Here is a 27333-nt window from a genome sequence, read left to right on the forward strand (position 1 = left end):
TAATATTGGACCTGTGCACAATACTTCTTGGCTGTCAACATTTGCCTGACCACACAGTGTGCAGTTGTCTCTCCAGACCAATTGATAATTTGGGAAGTAGAGTTTACCCGGACAGCCCCTTTTAAGCTTGCCTTCTATATAAACATATTACTTTTGAAGAACAGAGATTGTAAAACCACATTCATCCAAAAGGTGGGGGTGAGATCTGCACCTCTGAGCCAGGTATGGTATATCCTATGGATGTGCCATAAATGCCTCTTGGAGAGTTCTTACTTCATAGACATTGTTTTTGCAAAAAATATGATTGTTATATTTGGCTGTGGGTTTTTTTTGCAGCTGAAATTCAGCTATACACCATAGTTTGGGGACCATGTTGGGACCCAGCCTGGACATTGGTAGGACAGTATGTGGACCTTCTTACCAAACCTTCTGTGGATCCCAGTGCTCCACTCCCATGGTGGGACAAGAGCAGACTGTTGCTTCATGGACATTTCAGCATGGACATTGAACAAGCCAATCTTCATCAACTGGCAACTGAGGTAAAGGTTTCAACTAAGGCAAATCTTTTTTTAATGTTTTGTGCTTGTAAAATGTTATGAATGCATTGAATTTCTTTTTCCTTTTTTAGGACCCATATAATACCACAGAGAACATGCACTGGGAGTGGAACAGACTTAAGTTTGCCTGGAATCCTGGGCAGTTTATCTTCAAAGGGGACTTAGATGTCAATGTACGCACAGCTTCCAAGTAAGTATGTGAAGCTCAGTTCCCCTTTAAGTTTCTTCCAGACTAGTCACACTTGCACACTTTTATTAAAAATGTATACTTCAATATACTTACAATATACTTTTCAGGAATACCTTTGTATAGGGAAAGAAATCCTATACTGACAAACGGGCATATATGTGGTCTATAACATATGACTTCATTCAGTGGTACAATTAAGCACTAGCTGAGTATCCTGCGTTATCCGGAGGAAAAGCAGGAGGAAGCTTTTGTCTTCATATCCATCCTCATATCCTGACCCCATATCCCATCCTCATATCCCTAATATATAGTGTAAGCTGAAAATAGAAGGGGCGTGGCTTTGTGGGAGTAGGTGTCATTTGCAAGCCAGACCAATGCACAAAAAGGGTAGAAAATGAAAGGGATATGGCTTAAATGGTGGGCGAGTCTTAGCGAGATGCAGCGTGGCATGTGGGGTGGTGGCTTGCCAGCCGGACTGACGCACTCACCAGGAGATGCAGAACTTGTAGAGTAAGGTACTGGAAGGTAACAGAAGTTCCATATACTTGCATAGGACTTGAAATGAAAACCCCATCCTTCATGTAAGGGGGTCGGTTAGGGTTACTTTAACCATTATATATTTTTATTTGACATATAAGTAATATGTGTACCAAGTATTATCAAAATATCTCCAGCTGTATGAAGTTATGCGGGAACATTCATTTCCCATAGACTTTAAACATTTCCCATTCTTTAAACAAAAGCCCCGACCCTCTCAAATGGGGGATAGGTTAGGGTTAAATTAACTTTCTTGGTCGCTCTTCATTAGGAAACACCTATACTGATGGGTATGTGCTCTTGTCACTAGGAGGCGCTGACACTCTAAAAAAAAAAAAAAAAAGTCGACTCCTTCCATGGCAGGATATACCCGCCCGCTGGAAGGGAGGTAATCAGTTTTAGCTAGTGTCAGTAGGAGGCAAGACACAGGTCGGGGAGCTCCCCAGACCTGCTCCCTTTTAGATTATTTTCTAGTAAGGGCTGTTTAGTTAGGTTCTTATCTCCCTTTTGTTTCCCTTTTTCAGGTGGGGATTCAGGAGCATGGTGCCACCTGTTCCCCCATATGCGACAAAGGGGCACGGAAGATAAGTGTGTGGGCCGTCAACCCCTTATCGCCAATGTCTGGAGGTTGTACCCTGGGTCCGGGTCCCCCTGCTCGCCTCACTATCTTAGCTTGGTATAGCGCAGCGTGGCCTAAATGCTGGCTGAAGCTGTCAAGGGGTGAGTATGTGGCAACTGAAGTGAGTATGCCCCCCTACACCCCCCCCCCCCCCCCCGACAAACAAGCAGTAGTAGCCCAGTTTCTGGGGCTGTTTATGTGACCTAGGGTGGGGGTCCGGGCAGTTTGAGGTTAACACTGCTATTTTATTCATGCAGCTTCTGCTGCATCCCTGGCTCTTGGCAAGTTTCTATATTCTAGCTCTCCCCTAGCTCCTAGCATATGCTCGTAGCTCTGTCCCTCTTCTCCCCCTGAGCCAGCACGCGAACCGGGAGGTCAGGATGCTCCTCCTCTCCAGGTTTGCGCACTGCAAGGGTCCTTCCCGTTTCATCCCGCCGCCTTTACAGGGACTGTCCGCATATGTTCTGTTCCTGCTGTGGGCATCCTAGCCCTTCATGCAGAGGGGTTCCTGCGGGCAGAGGTTACGCGGGGGCGACCTGCTCTCCACTCTTCCTCCCCGATATATTTATTTCACTAAAATAAAAAATAAATAAAAAAGTTCCTCTCCACTGCTGTCACTCAGGTGTCCTCCTGTGGTCATTCTTTGAATTGTGCCCTCAATTTCTATGGGTCCCTCTTGTGATATCCATTAAGTATTACAGGCCTGTAATATCTGTCCTTTTCAGTTTAATATCTGCTCCGCAGCCTCCCCCGTCCTCAGGGCAGTGGAGATACTATCCATGGCTCCTAGGCCTCCCCTCCCTCCCACATGAGACAGAAGGGCACAGTGGTTGCCTATCTGGCTGTCGCCCCCTTTTCGACATGCCTGGAAGTGTTCTTGTTCAGCCAGACTGTTGTCTGCACGGTTTCCGCCGCCATCGGGCCCCCATCTCAGGGCTACCGCAGGCATGGCCAGGTTCCCGTACCTCACTGCCAGTGTGAGGAATTCCCTGCAGTTACACGGGACTGATGCCAGTCAGCCAGACTTCGTCTGCTGGGTCTGGCACCACCAGGTCGCCCTTTAGCTCGGCCGCACTCCGGTACCCCACTTTTTGTGGGAGGGTTCGAAGGAGTGACCCTGTGCATTCAAGAATCCTTTACCAGTCAGCCAGACGGTTGTCTGCATGATTTGCTGCTACGTCAGGTCATCTATCATACATTTTCCACTGCGAGATTGGACGTTCAGGTAACCCACTGCCGAGGTGTAGTTCTGAGTGAGTCACCCCATGTTGCACCATGTGCCTTATACAATACACCACATACTGGACCGCAGGGTTCCCTGCTTTACCAGGTCCCTCTCTACATGCCTGCCGCTCTCATAGCGGGTCCTGCATGTGTGGCTCTGAATGCGGGACCCAGTGTGGCCATGGTCCCTATGCCATATAGCCAGACTGTGTCTACATGGTTTCTTATCCACCAGATCACCTCCCCCTTTCCTGCCACTCCCGCTACTGCAGCCTGGTGACTTTCTTTTCAGACTATGTATGCTTGTTTCCTGTCCCACATACCTCCTTCATCTCTTGCATCTGTGGCAGCAGTTCTGGTGTGTGGCACCATTAGGAGATGGGATGTGGACGTTTCCTTCAGGTTCCATGGCCTTTCACAGCAACAGCAGCACCTGCTTTCAGGCGCCTGTTGCCTTACACATAACCAGACTGGCTCTGTTGGTGCCCATCGGGCCCAAGGTTTTCACCCCTTGGGGTGGTTCCTCGCAAAGCTGTTGGTTGCTGGGTATGTGTGTGCTTCTTCCTTGCATCCAGTGTCCAGGATTCCAATCCCTCTTGGACACAACTTGGCTCTTCGATATGTTCTCTCAGAGTTCCTAGGGGCTACGTCCGCCCAGTACTTTGTCCCGTTGCCATAGGATGGAACTCCCCTGCTCCTACAGTGCCTGGCGCACTTGACAATTTCCCTTCCACGGGGGTATGGGAATCAGGGGGTTTGGCATGGTCAGTGCCTGAGTTTCATGCCTACCACCCCTTTTTTCCCCTCCACTAGGGGGGATTATTTAGCTGGGCACTTTCTACTGCCGAGATGGAGCCATCTCTCTCTTCCCACTATATAGGTGGGGTATCAGACTGGGCCCTTGTTTTTCGCTGAAAGCATTCAGAAGAGCTTTTTACTGTCGGCCTGTGTGCTTACTGCCCACTATTGCAGCCTGGCTCTCTTCCTGTTTTTTAGTTATCTACTGCTGTTTATGCAGCCATGGCACTCTCCTCTGTAGGAGGGTTTATTCACTCATGTACAGCTCGGTGACAGCCATTCAAGCCACCATCTGTTGTTTGGGTCCTGCCATTGCTGTCCTTCCCCCTTGGCACATTCTCGCTGGTAGGGTGTGCTCCTCCTTCCCTTGACGGTGTCAGTTGCATTACATGGACACCACGGTCTTCTGTAGTAACCATCCTGTGTTCAGAGCCTGGGTGTCCCAGCCAGGTTTCCACCTCCGTTCCCGTCCTGAACGGTTGTTGCTTCAGTGTGCTCGGGTCCGCTTGGACCGCTGGGGCCCAGGACTGGTTGGTCTCCTTGTCTTGGACACTATCCTGGGATGCTGTGGCGTGCCTTCTTTTCTAGGTCGGCCCTCCTGAGTCTTGGACCTTAGTGATGGTTGAGGTCTCAGGCAGGTTCAGGGATCTTGCCCAGACTTCTCCGCGTTCCCATTTGTGGGGCGGTCACTCAGTGCCGCACTTCTTCTTGTCTCCACATGGAAGTTTGTCACTTGGAGCATTTTGCGGACGTTGGCTTTCCTTACCCTTCAGATGTAAGTGTTCCAGGAGACTGAGAAACCTCCTTTTTCCCATGTCGGCCGCTCCGGTGTTCCGGGATGCTCCTTTTCAGGGTTTTCCGCTCCTTCTTTGGCCGTTTATTCTTCTATGTCCGTCTTTCAGGAGACCTAGGGACCTCCAGTTTCGGGGCCTATGGTTACTGTGTCAGGGGATGCCCCTTTTCTGGACGTTCCCTTCCTTTTTTTGGCAGTTAGTACCTTCCGTCATCTCCATCAGGGTCCATGCTCTCTCAAGATGGAGGGCGTTTCAGTCTTCCGTATTACACCAGTCAAGCTATTTTGCTTCCCGGGGGCTTGTTATGCGCCCCTGGATGGGGGTTTTGGGTCTGCAGATGTTCAGTTCATCGATCTTCTGTACGAAGCCTTTCTTGAGCCGGTTGCTGTCTTTCTTTTTTCCAGTGGTTTTCTGGTCTCCACCTTCTGTGCTTGCCTTCTGTCCAGGTGTCCACTGCTCTCCCTGGCGTTTTTACGCCATGTTCTCTTGAATCGATAGACTCTGGTGGGGCTCTCTTGTTGTGCCCTTTTCCATTTTTCCAACAGGTTCTGTGTTCCTTGGAGTTGTTTTCCTACTTCCTTCCAGGATGGCCCATCTTGCTTCCTAGTCAACCTTTTTTTCTTGTCTCTCAATGTGATCTAGGTTTAGAGTCTCTGCGAAGCATGGTCCCTTCCTTTGACATCCAAGTCCATCTCCATGTACTCAGGCCATACGGACTAGTAGGTTCAGTCTCGGGACTGATCCCCTTTCACTAGTGGTTGTTCTTCCCACCCTAGGGAACTGCTTTGGTATGTCCCATCAGTATAGGTGTCCCCCACTGAAGAACGACGAGAAAAAGTTAATTTTTTTTACTTACCGTAAAATCTCTTTCTCGTAACCACACCCACCCATTTCTTTTTTTGTCCAGATATTCCTTTCCGGTTGGGCGGGTATATCCTGCCAGGGAGGAGCCAACTTTTTTTTCCTAGTGTCAGCGCCTCCTAGTGGCTAGAGCATATACCCATCTTGGCATATACCCATCTGTGCAGGAGATTGCGGGTGGTCCCAGCGTTCGGACCCCCTGCAATCAAACACTTATCCCTTATCCTGCGGATAGGGGATAAGTTGTTTTTGGCCACAGATGGCCTTTAAGTTGACATATAAGTAACATGTGACCAAGTGTTATCTAAATATCTCCAGTCGTTTGGAAGTTATGCAGTAAAATATATTTCCCATAGACTTGTATTGGACTTTAAACAAAAACCTGACCCTCACAAATGGGGGTGGGTAAGGGTTAATTTTTTATTTTTTAATTTTAATTTTTTAATTTTTTAATTTTTTATTGACATACAGTATAAGTAACGTGTACCAAGTTTCATGGCAATATCTTCAGCCATATGGAAGTGATGCTGGAGCATACATACACATACACACACACACATTGAATATCTGTATAGATGTGTAATAAACTTGAGGTGAGTCAGCAGTTTAACAGAAAACGTGTTTTATAATCTGTAGGTATGATGATTGCTGTTTCCTTCACTTGCCCGACCTCTGTATGATCTTCGATATGCAGTGGCTGTGCCATGGAAACCCACATGATCACCATAGTGTAGCACTTCGCTCCCCTGACAGCATTGCAGAATTCTCTGCCATTCAGCCTCATGATTCTTATCGTGCCTTCCGCTCTGAGAACCTCATACTTTCAATCAAAATGGATTTAACCCAGTCCCATGCTGGTAAGTAACATATCAACTTCTAATGAAAACTTTTCATTCTGAACACAAGTAGGGTTTCCTAAGGTGCAGCACTCCCTGTCACGTTACAGAATCTGCGGGAAATAATAGTTACACCTTAAATAAAGGGATATTTCCATCTAGGGCATTTGTGACAAATCTGCAGGACAAATACTGGTGACAGGTGCACCTAAAGATGTTATACTACAAAAGAGGCATAATTTATCCACAGGAACCTAACTGATCAATAGAACAGTGATCCAGAACATTATGTTCCAGGATAGTTTAAATGGAGCGGTGATCATGCATGTGCCCTGCAACTCTTCAGTGTGTATGGGACTGTTGAAGATAGCTGAGGGCTGTACTTAAATATTGTTCCATAGTTTTCGAATGGATTGGCAATGCACATGCATTACCATTCAGTATCCTTTGGAATTCCATTTTATTTTTTGTTGTGGATAGATTATAAAAGTTTTTCATGGGATATCTCTTGTAATGATATGATTGTAGCAAAACAGTCCGGCCAGTGAGCAGATACCTCACACAAAACATGTGAAATATTTTAACAAAACAGAAATTAATGTCCCTGACTTTTTCATTTCCGAATAGTACAAATTTGCTATCCTCCAGCAGGAGAAAAACTCTCTAAAGGTTGCCACCCTGTAAGTAAAGATTGACCCATTATTGAGCCTTCCAATAGGACTAGAGATATCAGAGATGTCCATGTGTAGACAGCGTTGGGCATTTTTGCACCTCATTCGTACAGAGTAGTGTTCTGGTTGGCTTGGTAAAGATGCCTTTGAAAAGCTTTGCTTGACATGAGAAGAATCAGCATTTTCTAAGAATTTAACAAATTGATGAATATTGTTTTCTACTCAGAAGTCTGCCAGCCTCGCATCTTGGTTTATAGCAGTACCTTACGCTGGATGCAGAATTTTTGGGCAACATGGAGCAGTGTGAGTCGCCCTATCTGCCGTGGAAAGCTTTTTAATAACTTGAAGCCTGGGAAAAAGAAGCTGGGTCAGCACTATAAGCAGCTTTCATACACCGCCTTATTTCCACAACTGCAGGTGAGTAGTCTGGATCAATTGAACTCTTTATTTAAAAATACAAAAAAATACAAATAATATCCATACATGACAATTGCTGTTTTATTGCCCTGTTTTTAGATCCACTACTGGGCATCATTTGCACAGCAGCGTGGAATTCAAGTTGAGTGCAGCCAGGGTGAAATCTTTACCCGTGGAGTGCAAAGGCTTATCCCACAAGGTAAGTAACAGTGTCAATATTAACATCAAACCACTCCTAATACATTTAAGAACAGAGAATATTACTTTACTAAAATATTAGACTAAAATGAAACAAACCTTACAATATCTAAGAGAACACACGCCACAAGTGTAGAGAAAACGCATAGCTTTTCCTTATGAACAAACCCCGGATGACAAAGAAGTTATTCCAGTGACCCTCACCAATAATGAGTTCAGGCATTCCATGTCCACCAAGTGAATGTCGTTGCAGTCAAGCATGTATGCACGGTGATGTACTCAGTTTTCTTTTGTAGTCCAATAAGGAGTGAATGAGGCAGGAGTGTGCAAGAGTGTACAAGAGACTTCCCATTCTTGTGATTGGTGGGTGTGCCAGTGGTAGGATCCCCACCTATCCTGTGGATAAATAAGTTAAAATCTTAGGATAACCCCTTTAATGGTCTAAGCATAATACTAGCCCGGAAGGGGAGACAGTTCTTTACTTTTATGGAAGATTCACTCCTTTGTAGTGTTTGCATGCTGATAGTCAGATATACTTAACATCCTTCTGTTCATTTACTAGAGTAAACAATGCATATTAAACAGTACATGTACTACTTTATTTACAACTATTTTGTAATTCCACCTTTTCCTAACAGCTGGCACAGTAATGCGTCGCCTTATCTCAGAATGGAGCGTGCCACAGATGACCAGCAAACTGAGCCTAGTAACTGTGCATCTGATGGCTTCAGCTTGTGATGAAAACGCAGACCACCAGATAGACAATCTTGTGCAGAAAACCCATCTGCTTAGCCTTTCTTCACTGAGTTATGAAAGGCAGGTAAGAACATAAGAGAGCATAACACTGGTAGTGAGAAAGCTTAGGCTAAGTGCACATTAGCGTTTAGCTACCTTTGGGGTTCTCCATCATAGAATCCATTTGGGACTGTAAAATGGAGCTGATCTGGTCAGTTGCACAACAGACATCAATATGTTCCATTGACTTTTAATTGGGTCTGTTGGGTTTTCGTCTGGTGTCCGTTGTTTTGTAGGAGATGAACAGAGAAAAAAACAGACTGGCAGTATTTACTCCTTTTCACTCTGAAAATCAGCTCAGGTTTGTCCGGTGTCTTCAAGGCAAACCAATACAAGTCTATGGAGGGGGGAGGAGGGAGCTCTGCCAACTAGCTTAGCGAGAACTGCAAATTATAGCTGAAGCCAGCAAAGCAGAACTCTGCTGGAAAAATTGGCAGAAATATTGCTGCTCCTCATGTACACACAGGGCAGTGCATCCTGAAATGACAGGTATGTTTTAAAGACAGGTTGGGAAGGTTGGGAAACTCTAATATATAGGTCGCTCCTGTAATGGGAGGTAGTAATGAACATATATGTTTGGGAAAATAAATACTATTTGTACAACTAAAAACAAAGTTTTGTTTTACTACTTGACAGGAATTGTCTGCCACTGGTGAGGAGAACCCAACCTACACCCATCGCCTTCACCTTGTTGATCTTCGTGCATCATGGACAACGTTAAATAGAGATATCGCATTTGGACTGTATGATGGTTACAAAAAAGCAGCCATACTGAAGCGTAATCTTTCCACAGAGGCCTTAAAAGGACTGAAAATTGACACTCAGTTGCAAGCTAAAAAACTAAAACGAGGCTCCATGCGCAGCTTTCCTCCACCCAAAAAAGTTGCACCTCCTGTTGTTACTGGACGGGCTGAGAGATCTCCATCAGGAGGTGGGAATTGCAGCTGGTTTCTGCTTTTTCCTTAACTAATCTTAAAGGGGTGCTCCGGTGGAAAACTTTTATTTTTTTATTTTTTTAAATGAACTGATGCCAGAAAGTTAAACAGATTTGTAAATTACTTCTAGTACTTATTAGCAGCTTTATGCTACAGAAGAAATTCTATTCTTTTTGAATTTCTTTTTTGTCTTGTCCACAGTGCTCTCTACTGACACCTGTCCATGTCAGGAACTGTCCAGAGCAGCATAGGTTTGCTTCTGCTCTGGACAGTTCCTGATACAGGCATTAGGTGTCAGCAGAGAGCACTGTGGACAAGACAAAAAAGAAATAAAAAAATTATAGAATTTCCTCTGTATCATATAGCTGCCAATAAGTACTGGAAGGGTAAAGATTTTTTAATAGAAGTAATTTACAAATCTGTTTAACTTTCTGGCACCAGGTGATTTAAAAAAAATGTTTTCCACCAGAGTACCTCTTTAAGAGGAATTTGCCAGCATCTCAATATTTGTGTCATCTACTGATTGCTTTTGTCCCCGTGGCTTACTCTAGGAGCAGACATGCTGCAGAAGCTCATTGAAGAGACCGATAAGTTTGTTGTTTTCACAGAAGAGGATCCTGGAGTGAGTGAACAGTTGTGTGGCAAAGCTGCCTGTCAAGACAAAGATATCTATAACCACAACTGGCTCATTGAGCTGGTAAATTGCCAGGTATGTATTAATGGCTGAATAACTGGATCATTTGTTGTACAAATGGCAAGTGTTTGGCTCCTGGAGTGCATCTGTCCCAGATCTGCACCATGGCTTGTGTCCAGTAATACCATTAAAGTTACGGAGGCAGAGCTGCAATATCCCACACAACCTTTAGACAAGTGGGATACAGGCCATGTTTTTTCTCCATACTACTTTTTTTTATCAGAGCTTTTTTATTGAGTTTTGTCATGTACATACATATAAACCATACAATTTTTAAGTGAAAAAGATGCTATAAAATGACTGGAGACGTGGCATGAGGCGCAAATGAAAAGGTGCTTCTTATTAGTAAAGGTAGCCTGTCACTTTGAAAATAGAGTCCTTTCTTTGGGCATTATGAAATAGATCAGGGGGAATTGAGTAGATTTGTATATAGTTTTTTGTGATAAGTTCCAGGATAACTTGTCATTTATCCATGTAAATCTAATCATTTTGTGCAAAGTGGTCAAGTGGCTTCTTGTGAGTGACAGCAATCTGTGGGTATAGAGAGTTCTTACTCTCTGAGTAGGACCGCCCACACGACAACTTGGCCCAGAATGAGAAGTTGTTCACATGAAAAAAATGACAAAGTATATTGAACCTTTTCCCATAAGACTATATGTCAATCTGCTCAGCTCCTCCTGCTCCATACCATGATGTCTGCAGTTTGGACTGCATTTTCAATTTTACAGGTTCCCTTTGAAGTGGTTTGTCCAGGAACATAATCTATAGTCTATAAATGTAAATGTACACATTTGTCCAATAGATCCAGCCATGATGTTTTGTTCTTCTGTGGTCGTGTATGTTCTGATGCCTACCATAGTATTTCTGCCAAGTGCATTGTTTTTTTTTCCTCCACATGCTGCAGCCCATAGAATCAAGGGGATTTTTTACATTTTTTTGTCTGTTTAAGCTGGCCATACACCCTGGTTAGCTGTCTTGTAAACTGGCAGCATTTATCTCCTCCAAAAAAAGATCAGGCAGCAGTTGTACCTGGGCCATGGCTCCTGAGGGGGCCCAAATGTTACATAGAAAGACATAATTACTATAAATGGTCACTTATAGGTGGGGGTCCCTGATTCCTGATTATCAGTTTAATGTCTGCAGGGTTCCTTTTCAAGGGACAGAATCGGGGGTCACTTTATTATTTCCGTCACCCTGTACGGTGGCCTGCTTTAGACTATTTACATTGTCAGTTGAGGTATGCCTCTGGTATATCTATTTTCTGCAGGGAACATATGCGCACCGATGTGGCGGGTTACTGCCAGGGATTTCTCGATCCCTCTGAAACTGTGAGGGATATATTCAGTGTCTACCACTGAGTGCCATGCCCGTCGTTCCCATGGCTGAATTCCAGTCCCTCTCTACCGAGACAAGACACTGGTTGGGTTCCCTTGCAAGATATTTATTTTTGTATCCCTGGCAGGCGCTAAGGACGCTCTGTCAGGTCCGCCGGTCACCCATCATGGGGGTGTTCTGGCTTGTGATACAATATGATTCCCTCCTCCACAGGCTGCCGCATCTACGGCTAGGGCTCTGGATCCTCCCGTCTAGTGAGAGGTCTCCGTGGAAGTGTCCCTGCGTGGGCATGGATTGGTCCTGATGTCGATAGGCCGGCCAGTAGTCTCGCCTGTTACTCATCTCTCAGCTGCCGCGTCTGCAGCTGGCACTCCGGTACCCCACTGCTGATGCAGGATGTCCGCCGGAGTGACCATTTGTCTACTATGGGCCCATACCAGTAAGCCTGACAGTGGTCTGCATGGTTTCCTTCACCGCCTGTTCCTCATCACACAGCTGATGTATTTGCCGCTGGAGTTCCGGCACCCCACTGCTGTGTGTGGTGTCCAAAAGAGGGACCTGTTGGATACTATGGACTCATACCAGTAAGCCAGACAGTGGTCTGCGTGGTCTCCTCTGCCTCTTGTCACTCATCACTCAGCTGATGTATCTGAGACTGGAGTCCCAGTACCCCACTGCTATGGAGGTGTACGAAAACGTGTCCCAGCATGTCCTATGGACCTTAGATGGGGTACAGGGATGCATTCCGCGGCTTCTCAGCCTCCCCCGATCTCCCAAGGTGGCGGGGATACGATCTATGGCTCATAGGCCTCCCCTCCCTCCCACATGCTGCAGTGGGGCACAGTGATCACCTATCTGGCTGTCCCCTTTTATCCAGCGCCTAGAAGTGTACTTGTTCAGCCAGACTGTTGTCTGCACGGTCTCCATCGCTGTCGGTCTCCCATATCTGAGCTGCCGCGAGCTATGTCAGGTTTCCCGTACCTCTCTGCTGGTGTAAAGACTCTAGATGAGGGTCCCTGCAGGTACTCAGGACTAATGAGTCAGCCAGACTTTCCTCATTGCTCGTTACTTCGGATTGTACTCCAATACCCCACTTTCTGTAGAGGGGTTTGATGGAGTGTCCCTGAGCATTCAGGAATCCTTTGCCAGTCAGCCTGGAGGTTGTGTGCATGGTCTACTACTACTACGTCAAGTCCACTACCATACATTCCCACACCGATGACGGTAGTTCAGGTTATCCACTGCCAAAGTGTAGTTACATGGAAACATAGAACCAATAGTTTGCATGTAAGACTAACCAATAAAGACAATATAATATAAATATATAGTGGTGAAATAGGCCGCAATGTTTATTTAAAGTAGAACCGTAAATAATAACAATAATAAAATATTAGAATAATGAATATTATTGTGTCCACCTGCATTAAACAGGCGACTAACCCCCTTATAAACATTGCGACAAAATTAAGTATAAAGAAATAAAAAAGGAAAATAATAAAGGGAGGGAGGATGGGTCTTGTACGAAGGCTGAAGTGGTTTAACTGTACCGCCACCCGCTATATAAAGAGAAAAACCGCCAGTAGCACAGGCGCTACAGCCAGTCCAGTGAGGGAAGCTGCAACTGCCAGCCACACGAGGTATCTGCAGTTAAGGACATAGAGCAAGCCCATAGACAAATACAGAAGTACAGGAGCGCAGCATCAAACCATATAATATGGTTTATGTTTCCATGCGGCCCCCCTTCTGTATTTGTCTTGGGGGTCCTTACATGGAAACATAGAACCAATAGTTTGCATGTAAAACTAACCCAAAAATACAAACAAATATATAGTGGTGAAATAGGCCCCAATGTTTATTTAAAGTAAAACCGTAAACAGTAAGGTAAATAATAACAATAATAAAATATTAAAATAATGAATATTATTATGTCCACCTGCATTAAACTTGCGACTAACCCCCATCAGGGCCATTTTAAATGCCCCCCCTCACCCCCAACATCGCAATGCCTTTTTCAATAATAGTTTGAAAATCAAGATTCAAAATGTCAAGACCAATAGCAGGCCCGGACAATTATCTTCCAGTTCCAAGTGACGGAAACTGAAGTAACCCAAAGAAGGAAGAAACTTGGCCAGGTTCCTGTTTACCCTTTTACGGATTTTGTTAATAAAAAGAATATGAGGTAAAGAAAATATTATGTAAAGGAAAAATCTTATGTAATTTAACAAAATCATTTTTGAGCTCCGATAATAAATTAACAGTTTGAACTAATCCAATATCATGAACACCAAAATGCTAAATTATAATAGAAGGAGAAGGACGAGAAAGATATATGGTTAATCTTATCTAAAAATGTACGAATACGTTAAATTAGAAAAACCAAACCACGAAATATCAACAACATCCAAATCAAAGGATAAATTTAAGCTGGAGAGTCTATTAAAAGAGTGAAGAAGCCTATTAAAAGATCTATTAAAAGAGTGAAGAACAAACTCATTACCAACAATCCATACGGAATAACGAACACCTGTAGAGAGAACGGGTGTTTAATAGAGAAGTATTTAATAGAGAGATTAGGACAAATGTAAAGGTTAACTCTATGCGAAGACCACCTACCAAGTCTTTTTATTACAGATTCAGATAAACCCAAACGATAAGCTTCAGTTGCTGCAATTCTAAAAGAATGGGGCATCAACCGAAAGCTACCGAGACCAAGGTGAGAAACACATTTACGTAAAACACTGGAAAACTGAAATCTGATCAAAACTCTACAGTCACTATGAATAAAAAGAGACTCTGGAATTTTTGGGCACAGATCAACCCAGGATAAAAGGGTCCTGAAGGGGCAAAGAACAAAACTAGGAATAGCATTAATACGAAGCCAATGCTCCAATCCTCTCTGATCAGTCTTAGATTTGCAAACAAAAATGAGAATAAATTGTTCACGAAAAACTAAATCCGAGATAAGGATAGGAGAACTAGACTTGGCATTAATGGCTGTAAATTTGCCAATCCTATAAGCACCGAAAAAAGGTAAGACAAAAGCGCATTTAAAAAGATGAATTTCAAATTCAGAGAAACATACATGACTTAGAGCATTGACCAGATTGACCAACAATTCCATAGAGATACGTCTACGGGAATCTAAAGAAAAAGAACACTTGTTATAACCTTTAATTATTTGCCTGAAAAGGAAACCAGAGAAAGGGAAAATTGAGTAAAAGGATCAATGGAAAAACAATCAGAATTAATAGAACAACAAAAACCCTTCCATCGTCTCCAAGCAGATGAATAAGCTGCCCAAGATTGAGACGAAAGGGAGTTATGAAGTAAATCCATAATCAATGGAAAATGATGTTCCATAGATCCGGAGGGCAAGGGGTTCCTTGAACATATGCTGAAGGGTTCAGCTCCCGAAAAGTCTGAAAATGAAATCTAGATAAAGCATCTGTAGAAGAATTACGACATCTAGGGATAAAAGAAGCTTTCAACCAAATGTAGACAAAGAAGAACAATCTGACGTAAAATTTTTATAACCTCAAGAGATTTTGCAGATTGAAAGTTTATACAAAAAACAACCCCATTATTATCAGAATGGAGTAGAATTCTGGAATTCTGAATAATTCTACAAGCAAAATGTTCCTTGTATAACCATTCTCAATCCAGCTAAAAGGCCAAGAAGAAGCTGACCAATGGTTGCCAAAAATAACGCCATATCCTAAAGAGCCAGCAGCATCAGAATAAATGGATAAAAATGTGTAGCTCACTTAGGATATGGGTAAAGTGCTCGAGGTTAAAGGTGATGGCCCCACCCAATGGGCCTGAAACAATGTGAGAAGGAATGTATGTATATACCAGTCCTCAAGAGCACAGGGGATGTAGTAAAAATAAAAGAGAATAGAGAATATGTGGATCCAGATGATTAAATTAAAATAAATTTATTATGTGGAATAGAAGGTATATAACCGATCACCTAGCAGGGCCCTTGCATCAGGCGAAAGGTATATTCCTAATTGAATAATACTAATACAGGTAAAATAGCACAAAAAACAATTATAAAATGAATATCCGCTGTAAAAAAATTTATGAAGAAGATGGTGGATTTGCAAAGAGTCTCTTTTGGTTATTAAAGCCTCTTTCAATTAATGTACAAGGACCAAGTCCATCAATCATGAATGATGTACCACAGATATCACAAATGTCAGGAATACCACAAATACCAAAAGCATCAGAAAGTCTCAATGGTAATAGCGCTGATCGTCAGTGGTAGATCGTGGGAATCACATCAATTATAAGACCTAAAACTATGTTGCGGTCTTGGATACAGTGTAGTGTAGTGACCACGGGCTTTTTGGTCACTGAAGAAAAAGCCCGTGGCTTTGAAACGCGTCTGACCCTGTTTTAAAGCATAAAATCCATTGTGTATATCACTTTAAAAGACAGCTGGATGCCCGTGGAATTAGGACCACTACAACGCGCACACTGCTAGCGCATCAATCAGACACGCACCTGTTGTCAGCCATTCATTCACAGCCCCGGACGGCAGAGCTCCTGGATACCATCCCACTAGGCCGTACGCCTCTCCGTGCCAGTCCTGGACACTCGGAGTCCCCCGGAGAACCACTCCCCCTGACTGCAACACAGACAGGCACCGCAATACAAGCAAGACATCGCTCTTACAGGACGCGGCTGTACAAGTTCGCTAAGGAGGGTGAGTGGTGCTGTGCACTGCGATTCATCGCTGACACTAATTTGCTACACTGCATCCAAGACCGCAACATAGTTTTAGGTCTTATAATTGATATGATTCCCAAGATCTACCACTGACGATCAGCGCTATTACCATTGAGACTTTCTGATGCTTTTGGTATTTGTGGTATTCCTGACATTTGTGATATCTGTGGTACATCATTCATGATTGATAGACTTGGTCCTTGTACATTAATTGAAAGAGGCTTGAATAACCAAAAGAGACTCTTTGCAAATCCACCATCTTCTTCATTAATATTTTTTACAGCGATATTCATTTTAGAATTGTTTTTTGTGCTATTTTACTGTTTTACCTGTATTAGTCAATTAGGAATATACCTTTCGCCTGATGCAAGGGCCCTGCTAGGTGATCGGTTATATACCTTCCATTCCACATAATAAATGTATTTTAATTTAATCATCTGGATCCACATATTCTCTTTACTACATCCCCTGTGCTCTTGAGGACTGGTATATACATACATTCCAGCATCAGAATAAAGCTGAATGGCATCAGAAGATATGAACTCGGACTGCCACACACTGTGACCATTAATGGACGATATGAATTGTAACCATATACACAGATCCTCTTTAAGGGAAGAGGTAATACGGATATGAGAATGAGAAGAAAAACCTCGAATAGCGGAATACATCCTGCTAGAAAAAAACACGGGCCGTGGGTAGAACCCTAGAAGTTAAATTAAGGAGGCCTAATAAACTTTGGAATTCTCTGAGAGTTCCTTTTTGTATAGAAAGAAACAAAAGAATGATATGTTTTAAACGGGACAATTTGTCATCAGGTAAAGAGAACTCCATAGAAATGGAATCAATATGTATTCCGAGAAAATCAATTGACGTAGTAGGGAGAACTGTCTTTTCAGAGACTAACGAAATGCTGAAATAAGTAAGATTAATAAAACAAGATAATGTGAGTGTGTAAGATAAATGATGTATAAGCTTAAAAAAATTAGGCTCTTTTTTTGGTACGATGCCCAAAGGGGAGACTCTGAAACAAGAGAAGGGGGTAGAAAGAAAATGACCAGCAACTCTGCCCAAAGAAATTTCAACTTGAATATTCTCTTAAACAAGGATATTTTTTAACTGAGGATAAATTATTATGAACAATAGAAGTCCCAAAAAATTGAGGAACAGGAAAACCATGTCTTAAACCATCACTAATGAATTTAGCTGCAGCTATATTATGATGATTTAGGAACGGCTGCATTCTTAGAAGGTTCACCGGAGTCCAGGCTTTTTGAAATAAATTCTTTGGAACCTGAGGATTGAAGCTTTTTAAAACACTTTGACATGGAATGTGATCCGCTGCAAAAGGCGCATTCATACTTATATTTACAATTGTTTGGCCATTTGTAAACTGCTTCATTAAAGAAGAAACGCAATCCTTTACAAATGGAAGGAACTTCTGAGGATAATGGTAAGGGGCGAAAAAGCTGTTTAGAAGGAGCAATCGGACTAAGCCACAAACAAACATCCTTATGTCCACATTTTTTATTGGGAAAAGCCGCTAATTTTTGGCAAAAATTTTCACCAAAAGTTTCCACCAAAAGTTTTATAAGCTTCTAAAATAATTTCTAGGTGACAGAATAAACCGGAGCAGAGTTGTGGTTTCCGCTCTCCCAAAACAGATGAAAAAATACAAAAAGCATACAACCAAGAATTAAATCTAGGAGATTTTTTTGTCTACATCTTTTTTATCTTTGTTCCCGTCTTCCAAGACAACATCCTTAAAAGATGGGACCAAAGACATAATATCAATGTATTCAATGTTCCAAATTTTTTCTTTTACGGAAGAGAAAAAAAAGAGGTGAAAGCCTAAAGGCGACAGTTCAAAAGGAATGGACTCCTTAAGAAAAGTCTGACTAACACCAGAGCCCCTTCCCAAAATAGGAAGAACATTGTTACACAGAGGAAAATCAGAAACAGAAGGTCGGATATTACCAATAGGATGAGGGACAGAGAAATTATCATCTGGCGCTGAAGCAGCAGCAGATGAGTGCCTGGCCAGAAATTCCTCAAATTTATTAAAGAATTCGTCCCTCAAAGAAATGGCAGAAGAACCAGAAGTAGCAGAAACACCAGAATTAGTTTGAACAGACAATGTTGGAAGAGAAGGGGTTAAAGTAATAGGAGAAGTAGGAGAGAGATGAGGAGGGTTAACAGACATCTCACCACTTGTGCCAGCTCGAGCTGATGACCTCTGATCCATAACTGATTGGTCCTGCAGAGGCTGACTGTTAGCAGGGACATCAGTTGCTATAGATAACTGCTGGTGTTGCTGGGATCCTCTACGCCTGCTACCATTAGGAACAGCAGGAGGCGGAGTATACCCAGTTCGGGATCTCCTATTACTCCTGGTATTGCTCCTATAAGTTCTTCTGGGGGACTGTCCAGCAGAGGAGCTGTCGCAATACCAGAGCGACCAGAAGAAGTGCCAGAAAGCGGAGCCGAGCTAGGCCCCGCATCTGGATTGCAGGCTCCAATGGAAGAAGGCCAGAAGGTTGATTGGCGGTCAGCTGAAGGCAGTACACATCAGCAAGGGATGCGGAGTCTAGGCAGTGACGCAGCCAGGGTAAACCTCCCTCGGCTTCAACTCTGGATAAGAGCCGGCGAAAAATGGCGTCCATGGTGCAGGAGAAGAGGAGTCAGAAGCAGCAAGGTCCTCTTCTCTCTTGATCCAAAGGCTGAAGTGGCTTAACCATACCACCACTCGCTATATAAAGAGAAAAACTGCCAGTAGCACGGGCGCTACAGCCAGTCCAGTGAGGGAAGCTGCAACTTCCAGCCACACGAGGTATCTGCAGTTAAAGGAGTACTATGATAAGCAAATAAATATCACCATAGAATAGGGTTCGTAAATACCTTTAAATAGAGGTGGTGATCTCCAGGATTGGTCCAGCGGTTCTCCAGCTACAGCCCCCGGTAATTTTGCATACTTCCGGGTACTGTACGTCTGAAACTGACTTCATAATTGACGTTACCCATCATTCCTAGCGCATATGATTCCGGTCACAATCCCTCCCTCAGTCTTTCTCCCCACCCCTAATATTATTCTTCACAACGCCCCTCACTGCCTCGTATTTGCCTCCCCCTGTCTCTAGCCACCACCCAGAGCCACTACGCCATCTCCTCCCCCCCCTACATCCTCCAATCAAGCTGAGATCGCGCTGCATATTGGCGTAGGTTGCTTTGTGAATATAACAGATAGTTACGGCGGCGTAACTATCTGTTATATTACTGGTGGAATAAGATCACATGTCCGGTCCTTGTATGCTGGCGAATGCGCATGCGCGCGACTCGCCGGATGATAGGAGGGAGGTTAGAGAGGCGTTTACTCAGCCCAGCGAATGCCGGCTGAGTAAGCGAACAGCGTTATGAATATTCAACTTGGGGCGTGACATGGACGCACTGTCTGGGGAGGGCTGACAGAGGGGAGGAACGGAGAAACGATGACGTTTCGTTGCAGACATGGCCGCTGACGCGCACATACTGAGGAACAACAGTCATAATGCTGTGAGGGAGGCTGCACTTCCGGATTCGCTGTAAAACAACTATGCGTACACAGAAGGCAATGGAGGTAATTGGGAGTATTATATAACTTTGTAAATCAGAGCTAATGGCGTTAAAAAGATTTAGTTTAGAGTACTCCTTTAAGGACATAGACAAATACAGAAGTACAGGAGCACAGCATCAAACCATATAATATGGTTCATGTTTCCATGCGGCCCCCCCTTCTGTATTTGTCTTGGGGGTCCTTACAATACGCCACATACTGATTCTCTGGGTTCCCTCCTTTACCAGGTTCCCTCCTTAACTACATGCCTGCCACTTTCATGGCTGAAGGCTGGTAACCCACTTTCTGTGTGTGATTCTGTCTACAGCACCCGCTGTGGCCCCTCTGCCAGATAGCCAGACTGTGTCTGTATGGTTTTCTACCCCACCAGGTCACCTTCCCCATTCTTGCCGCTCTTGCGGTTACAGTCCGGTGACTCGCTTTCCAGGTGAAGTTCCAAAGCGTGTCTCAATTTTTTCATTGGATCTTTTATACTTGTCGGTCAGACTGTGTCTGCATTTTCCTGCTCCACATACATCCTTCATCCCTTGCGTCTGTGACAGAAGTCTTGGTGTGTGGCGCCATTTGGAGCTGGGGTGTGGGCGTTTCCTGCAGGTTCCATGGAATTTCACAGAAATAGCAGCACTCTCTGTTCCCCTTTCTAAGGGTGCAACGTTGGTCTGCTAGGGGGGGGCATGGTTGTGACACCATGCTGCCCAGACGTTTGAATGTCTGCAGTTTCTTTCGCATCTGCAGTCTTGGTACCCCTCTATCGTGCGTTAACCACTCTCTGTGTCCCTACATATGCTAAGCCACTCTGCACGTGTAGAGTCCACCTTCCTTTTTTTTCTGTGGGGTGTGCCTCGGGCCTTCCTGTGATCTTGTTTTCACAAGTTTAGGCGGTCAAACTCCTCTGCTCTGGCATGGGGCATGATGGGGCGACCTTCCGGTGGCATTTCACTGCTCCTATAGTGCCTGGCGCACTGTGATCATCCCCTTCCACAGGGGGTACGGGAATCAGGGAGCTTGGCATGGTCTGGGCCTGGGTTTCATAGCGACCACCCCCTGTTTTCCCCTCCTCTATTTAGTTGGGGTACCTGGCTTGGCCCTTGTTTTTCTGACAGTAATCAGCTGAGCTGTACACTTTTGCAGCCTGGCTCTCTTCCTGTTTCTTGGTTATCTACTGCTTCTCACACAGACTTGGCACTCTCCTCTGTTGGAGGAGTTTATGCACTCTTGTATGGCTCGGCGACAGTCTGTTGTTTGGGTCCTGCCATTGCTCTCCTGCTCCCTCTGTGCAATCTACCTGGGGGGGAGGAGGGTGTGTTCCTCCTTCCTTGTCGGTGTCAGTTGAGCTACACTGACACTACAGTCTTCTGGAGTAACCTACCGTTTTGTTTCCTCCTCCTTGCTTCGGTCCACTCAGACTGCTGGGGTTCGTGTCTGGTTAGTCCCCGTGTCTTGGACACTATCCTAGTATGCTGTGGTGTGTCTTCTTTTCTAGGTCGGCCCTTCTGGTTCTTTGGACCTTAGGGAGGGTTGTGGTCTCGGGCAGGTTAGCTCTCGTGCCCCAACTTGACTTGGTTGACTCTGGATGGGGTTCTCTTGTTTGTGCCCTTGTCCATTTTTGTTTATCAGCAGGGTTAGCCCTCTGCCTGGTTCTGTGTTCCTTGGAGTTGATTCCTACCTCCTCCCGGAATGATTCCGGCCCTTCTGGCTTCCTAGTCAACCTTTTCTTGTCTCTCTTTATGGACTGTAGCTTTGAAATCCATACATAGGATGGTCTCTTCCTTGGCATCCTAGTCCTTCTCCATGGAGCAGGGTTCTTCCGGGAGCTCCGTTTGTGGGCCTCGGTTGTCTCTGCCCGGGATCTCGTCCACAGACCTTACGGTCGAGTGGGTTCGGTTTCTGAACTGATTCCCCTTTTGCTGTTGGTTGTTTTTCCCTCCCTAGGGGACTGCTTTGGTACGTCTCATGAGTATGGTGTCCCCCAATGAAGAGCGACAGAGAAAAGGAGATTTTTTTTTTTTTTGTACTCGCCATAAAATCTCTTTCTCGTTGACTTCATTGGGGGGGACACCGCACCCACCCATTTCTTCATTCTTTGTCCGGATTTTCTTTTACGGTTCTTTTTTTTATTTTTTTTTATCCGGGATTCCTTTCTGATGTCCTTCGGTCATATTTCTTTGTTGGCTTCTCCTACTGCTTGGTGACAAAATTGATTACCTCTCTTCCAGTAGGTGGGTATATGCTGCCAGGGAGGTGCCGACTTTTTTTTCCATAGTGTCAGCACCTTCTAGTGGCAAGAGCATATATAGGTATATATAGGCATATATAGTATAGGTGTCCCCCATTGAAGGCTACGAGAAAGAGATTTTACGTTGAGTACAAAAAAAATCTCCTTTTTCAATCTTAGACATAATGTTTATAGTCTACAGTGGTTCTGCAGTACCATGTGCATAAATCTTAAATTTGTATCTACAGATGGTGCTTCGAGGAGCAGAAACTGAAGGTTGTGTGATTGTATCTGCAGCAAAAGCCCTGCTCTTGCAGTGCCAGCACCAACCTTCCTGGTATGGAGACACCCTGAAGCAGAAGACATCATGGACTTGCCAGCTTGACAGCATGCAGTACTTTGCTACCACTGAGAGCAGTCCAAGCGATGGAGAGGATGGGCAACGCTGGCTGGAGGTCAGTCTATCCCCGCTCTTCAAAATGTTAGGTCTTCTATAGTCCACAAAGTGCCCCAAGTACCCTGATAGGTCTGCTGAACAGCATTTCGACACTTAGTACAAAAACAAAAAACTTAGAATGGTACTTGCACTGTTTTTAAAATTTCCCCTAACTAGGTTGATGGGCTTCCCACAAACTTAATTTGTATAGCAAGCCTCACTGGAAGGGAGAAGGGTGCAGCCAGTACAACTAATTGCAGCCTAGTCTACTCACACATGACCGGTTAGGGGAAATTGACATACTGCACAAGTGCCATTCCAATCCAAAGAATCTCATCCATCCATTGGAACACTATTAAACAGACCTATTAGGTTTCAGGGGGTAGTTTGTGGGCCATAGGGGACCTGACATGTTCACTTTGAGATTGCTTATTGCTCTGAAGTGTCACTCGTGTTCCTTTTGTCTTCCATTTTTGTTTCTTGTTCTAAGAAAACAAATGTGTTTATTGCCAATTCTTGAAGGCTGTGTAAAGCACTTGTTTGTCAATGCAGGTTAAGAACATTGAGGAGCATCGTCATAGGAACCTGGACTCTGTGCAGGAGCTCATGGAGAGTGGCCAAGCTGTTGGAGGCATGGTCAGCACCACCACAGGTTAGAATCTCTTTTGTATGTGTCAAACAGAAATGTTATGTTCTTTTCTCGGTCGCTTCATTGGGGGACACAGGATACTGATGAGTATATGCTCTTGCCACTAGGAGGCGCTCACACTAGGAAAATAGTCTGCTCCTCCCTGGCAGGATATACCTGCCCACCTGCCATGAGGAAATCAGTTTTGGCTAGTGTCAGTAGGAGGCAGAAACAGGTCTTTTTTCTTGTTTTATAGATAAGGATGTTTAGTTAGTTTTTTTTTCATTCCTTTTATTTTCCATTTTAAGGTGGGTGTTCAGGAGCATGGCGCTACTTGTTCCCCCTTCTGCAATAAAGGGGCACGGTACATACAGTGGGGCAAAAAAGTATTTAGTCAGCCACCAATTGTGCTGACTCCCACTTAAAAAGATAAGAGGCCTGTAATTTTCATCATGGGTATACCTCAACTATGAGAGACATAATGAGAAAAAAATCCCAAAAATAAATTGCCTGATTTTTTATGAATTTACTTGCAAATTATGGTGGAAAATAAGTATTTGGTCACCTACAAACAAGCAAGATTTCTAGCTCTCACATACCTGTAACTTCTTCTTTTACTTCTTAAGGACCAATGACGGTGTGGAACATCATGGCACCCTGGGCTTTAAGGACCAATGACGTTCCACAACGTCATGGCGTTTTCCGCCGGGCAGAGATCGGAACCGGATGCCTGCTGAAATGCTTCAGCAGGCATCCAGGGCAAACGCCGAGGGGGGCCATGTAGGCCCCCCATGTCGGCGATCGCCGCAAATCGCAAGGGAAATCGCCCTTGCGATCTGTGGCCATTCCGGGCTGATCGGGTCTCTGGGACCCGACCGCCCGATAATTTTGCATGATCCCGGCTGTCACAGACAGCCAGGATCATGCTAAAGTATAGGAGCGAGGTGGCAAGCCTGCCACCTCCTCCTATACCCTGCGATCCGTCGGTTAGTTAACCGACCAAGCACGGGGGGGGGGCGGTTACTTCCTCCCGCCCTGCCCGGCCCCTGGAAGTCCGGAGAGGACGGGAGGAAGACCGGAGGACGCAGCGGGGGACGGGGAAGTGCTGGGGCCCGGCCCCGGTACTTACCTCGTCCCTGAAGACCCGGATCCTGGCGATGAAGACGGCGGCGGCGACAGGTAAGTTCCTCTTCAGCCGCGGTCGGGCCCTTTACAGCAATGCACATCGCCGTAAAGCGACATGCATTGCTGTATTGGGACCCTGTATACTACAACTCCCGGCATGCCCAGACAGCCCTTGGCGTCTGGGCATGCTGGGAGTTGCAGTTTTGCAACATCTGGAGGTCCGCAGTTTTGGGACCACTGTGTCCATCCAGATGTTGCAAAACTACACATCCTCAGCATGCCCTTACTGTCCAGGCATGCTGAGAGTTGTAGTTCTGTAACATCTGGCCCTTCAGATGTTGCAGAACTACAACTCCCAGCATGCCTGGACCGTTTTGGCATGCTGGGAGTTGTAGTTTTGCAACATCTGGAAGGGCACAGATTGGGAACCACTGTATTAGTGGTGTGCAAACTGTAGTCCTCCAGATGTTGCAAAACTACAACTCAAGCATGCTGGGAGTTGTAGTTGGGCAACATCTGGCTCTAAAGATGTTGCCGAACTACTACTTCCAGCATGCCTGAGAATGTTTGGGAGTTGTGGTTTTGCAACAACTGGAGGCACACTGGTTGGGAAACATTGTCTGTTTCCTAACTCAGTGTTTCCCAACCTGTGTGCCTCCAGCTGTTGCAAAACTATAACTACCAGCATGTACTGATAGACAGTGCATGCTGGGAGTTGTAGTTTTGCAACAGCTGGAGGTTCCCCCCCCCCCCGTGAATGTACAGGGTACATTCACATGGGCAGGGGCTTACAGTGAGTATCAGTCTGCAAGTTTGCGATGCAGCAAATTTTGTGCGGCAGCTCAAACTTGCAGCGGGAAACTCGCTGTAACCCCCCAGCTGTGTGACTGTACCCTAAAAACACTACACTACACTAACATAAAATAAAAAGTAAAAAACACTACATATACACATACCCCTACACAGCCCCCTTCCCCAATAAAAATGAAAAACGTCTGGTACGCCACTGTTTTCAAAATGGAGCTTCCAGCTGTTGCAAAACAACTCCTCCCAGTATTGCCGGACAGCCGTTGACTGTCCAGGCATGCTGGGAGTTTTGCAACAGCTCGAGGCACCCTGTTTGGGAATCACTGGCGTAGAATACCCCTATGCAAATCCCTAATTCAGGCTTCAAATGCACATGGTGCTCTCACTTCGGAGCCCTGTCGTATTTCAAGGCAACAGTTTAGGGTCACATATGGGGTATCGCCGTACTCTGGAGAAATTGCCTAACAAATTTTGGGGGGCTTTTTCTCCTTTCACCCCTTATGAAAAGGTGAAGTTGGGGTCTACACCAGCATGTTAGTGTAAAAAAATAAATTTTTTACACTAACATGCTGGTGTTGCCCCATACTTTTCATTTTGACAAGAGGTAAAAGGGAAAAACGCCCCCCAAAATTTGTAATGCAATTTCTCCCGACTACGAAGATACCCCATATGTGGGCGCAAAGTGCTCTGGGGGCGCACAACAAGGCCCAGAAGGGAGAGTGCTCCATGTACATTTGAGGTGATTTGCACAGGGGTGGCTGATTGTTACAGCGGTTTTGACAAACGCAAAAAAAAAAAAAAAAACACATGTGACCCCATTTCGGAAACTACACCCCTCACAGAATGTAATGAGGGGTGCAGTGAGAATTTACACCCCACTGGTGTCTGACAGATCTTTGGAACAGTGGGCTGTGCAAATTAAAAATGTTGTACAGCCCACTGTTCCAAAGATCTGACAGACACCAGTGGGGGGTAAATGCCCACTGTACCCCTTGTTATGTTCCTCAAGGGGTCTAGTTTCCAAAATGGTATGCCATGTGGTTTTTTTTTTGCTGTCCTGGCACCATAGGGGCTTCCTAAATGTGACATGCCCCCGAGCAAAATTTGCTCTCAAAAAGCCAAATATCACTCCTTCTCTTCTGAGCATTGTAGTTCGCCCGTAGTGCACTTCAGGTCAACTTATGGGGTACCTCCATACTCAGAAGAGATGGGGTTACAAATTTTGGGGGGTATTGTCTGCAATTAACCTTTGCATAAATGTGAAATTTGGGGGGAAACACACATTTTAGTGACATTTTTTTTTACATTTTTTTACATATGCAAAAGTCGTGAAACACCTGTGGGGTATTAAGGCTCACTTTATTCCTTGTTACATTCCTCAAGGGGTCTAGTTTCCAAAATGGTATACCATGTGATTTTTTTTTTCCTGTTCTGGCACCATAGGGGCTTCCTAAATGCAACATGCCCCCCCAAAAACCATTTCAGAAAAACATACTCTCCAAAATCCCCTTGTCGCTCCTTCGCTTCTGAGCCCTCTACTGCGCCCGCCGAACAATTTACATAGACATATGAGGTATGTGCTTACTCGAGAGAAATTGGGCTACAAATATAAGTATACATTTTCTCCTTTTTCCCCTTGTAAAAATTCAAAAATTGGGTCTACAAGAACATGCGAGTGTAAAAAATGAAGATTGTGAATTTTCTCCTTCACTTTGCTGCTATTCCTGTGAAACACCTAAAGGGCTAAAATGCTGACTGAATGTCATTTTGAATACTTTGGGGGTGCAGTTTTTATAATGGGGTCATTTGTGGGGTATTTCTAACATGAAGACCCTTCAAATCCACTTCAAACCTGAACTGGTCCCTGAAAAATTGTGATTTTTGAAATTTTGTGAAAAATTGGAAAATTGCTGCTGAACTTTGAAGCCCTCTGGTGTCTTCCAAAAGTAAACACTTGTCAATTTTTTGATGCAAGCATAAAGTGGACATATTGTATATGTGAATAAAAGAAAATTATTTGGAATATCCATTTTCCTTACAAGCAGAGAGCTTCAAAGTTAGAAAAATGCAAAATTTTCAATTTTTTCATCAAATTTTGGAATTTTTCATTAAGAAACGATGCAAGTATCGACAACATTTTACTAATAACATAAAGTAGAATATGTCACGAAAAAACAATCTCGGAATCAGAATGATAGGTAAAAGCATTCCAGAGTTACTAATGTTTAAAGTGACAGTGGTCAGATGTTCAAAAAACGCTCTGGTCCTAAGGTGTAAAATGGCCTGGTCCTTAAGGGGTTAAGAGTCTCCTCTGTCCTCC

At 44.5% G+C, this 27333-nt stretch overlaps 1 protein-coding gene across 1 annotated transcript in view; it reads left to right on the plus strand.

The window, feature by feature from the left end:
- Positions 1-27333, plus strand: part of BLTP2 (bridge-like lipid transfer protein family member 2) — a 114983-nt gene that overhangs the window by 56827 nt on the left and 30823 nt on the right. Inside the window, exons 18-27 of the mRNA XM_056559095.1 lie at positions 337-539; positions 629-747; positions 6217-6437; positions 7314-7504; positions 7604-7703; positions 8341-8522; positions 9134-9428; positions 9984-10141; positions 22266-22472; positions 23006-23105. Coding sequence (XP_056415070.1) covers positions 337-539; positions 629-747; positions 6217-6437; positions 7314-7504; positions 7604-7703; positions 8341-8522; positions 9134-9428; positions 9984-10141; positions 22266-22472; positions 23006-23105 — 1776 coding nt within the window. The remainder of the gene's footprint in view (positions 1-336; positions 540-628; positions 748-6216; positions 6438-7313; positions 7505-7603; positions 7704-8340; positions 8523-9133; positions 9429-9983; positions 10142-22265; positions 22473-23005; positions 23106-27333) is intronic.

Source organism: Hyla sarda, chromosome 2 (assembly GCF_029499605.1).
Source record: "Hyla sarda isolate aHylSar1 chromosome 2, aHylSar1.hap1, whole genome shotgun sequence".
Taxonomy (NCBI): Eukaryota; Metazoa; Chordata; class Amphibia; order Anura; family Hylidae; genus Hyla; species Hyla sarda.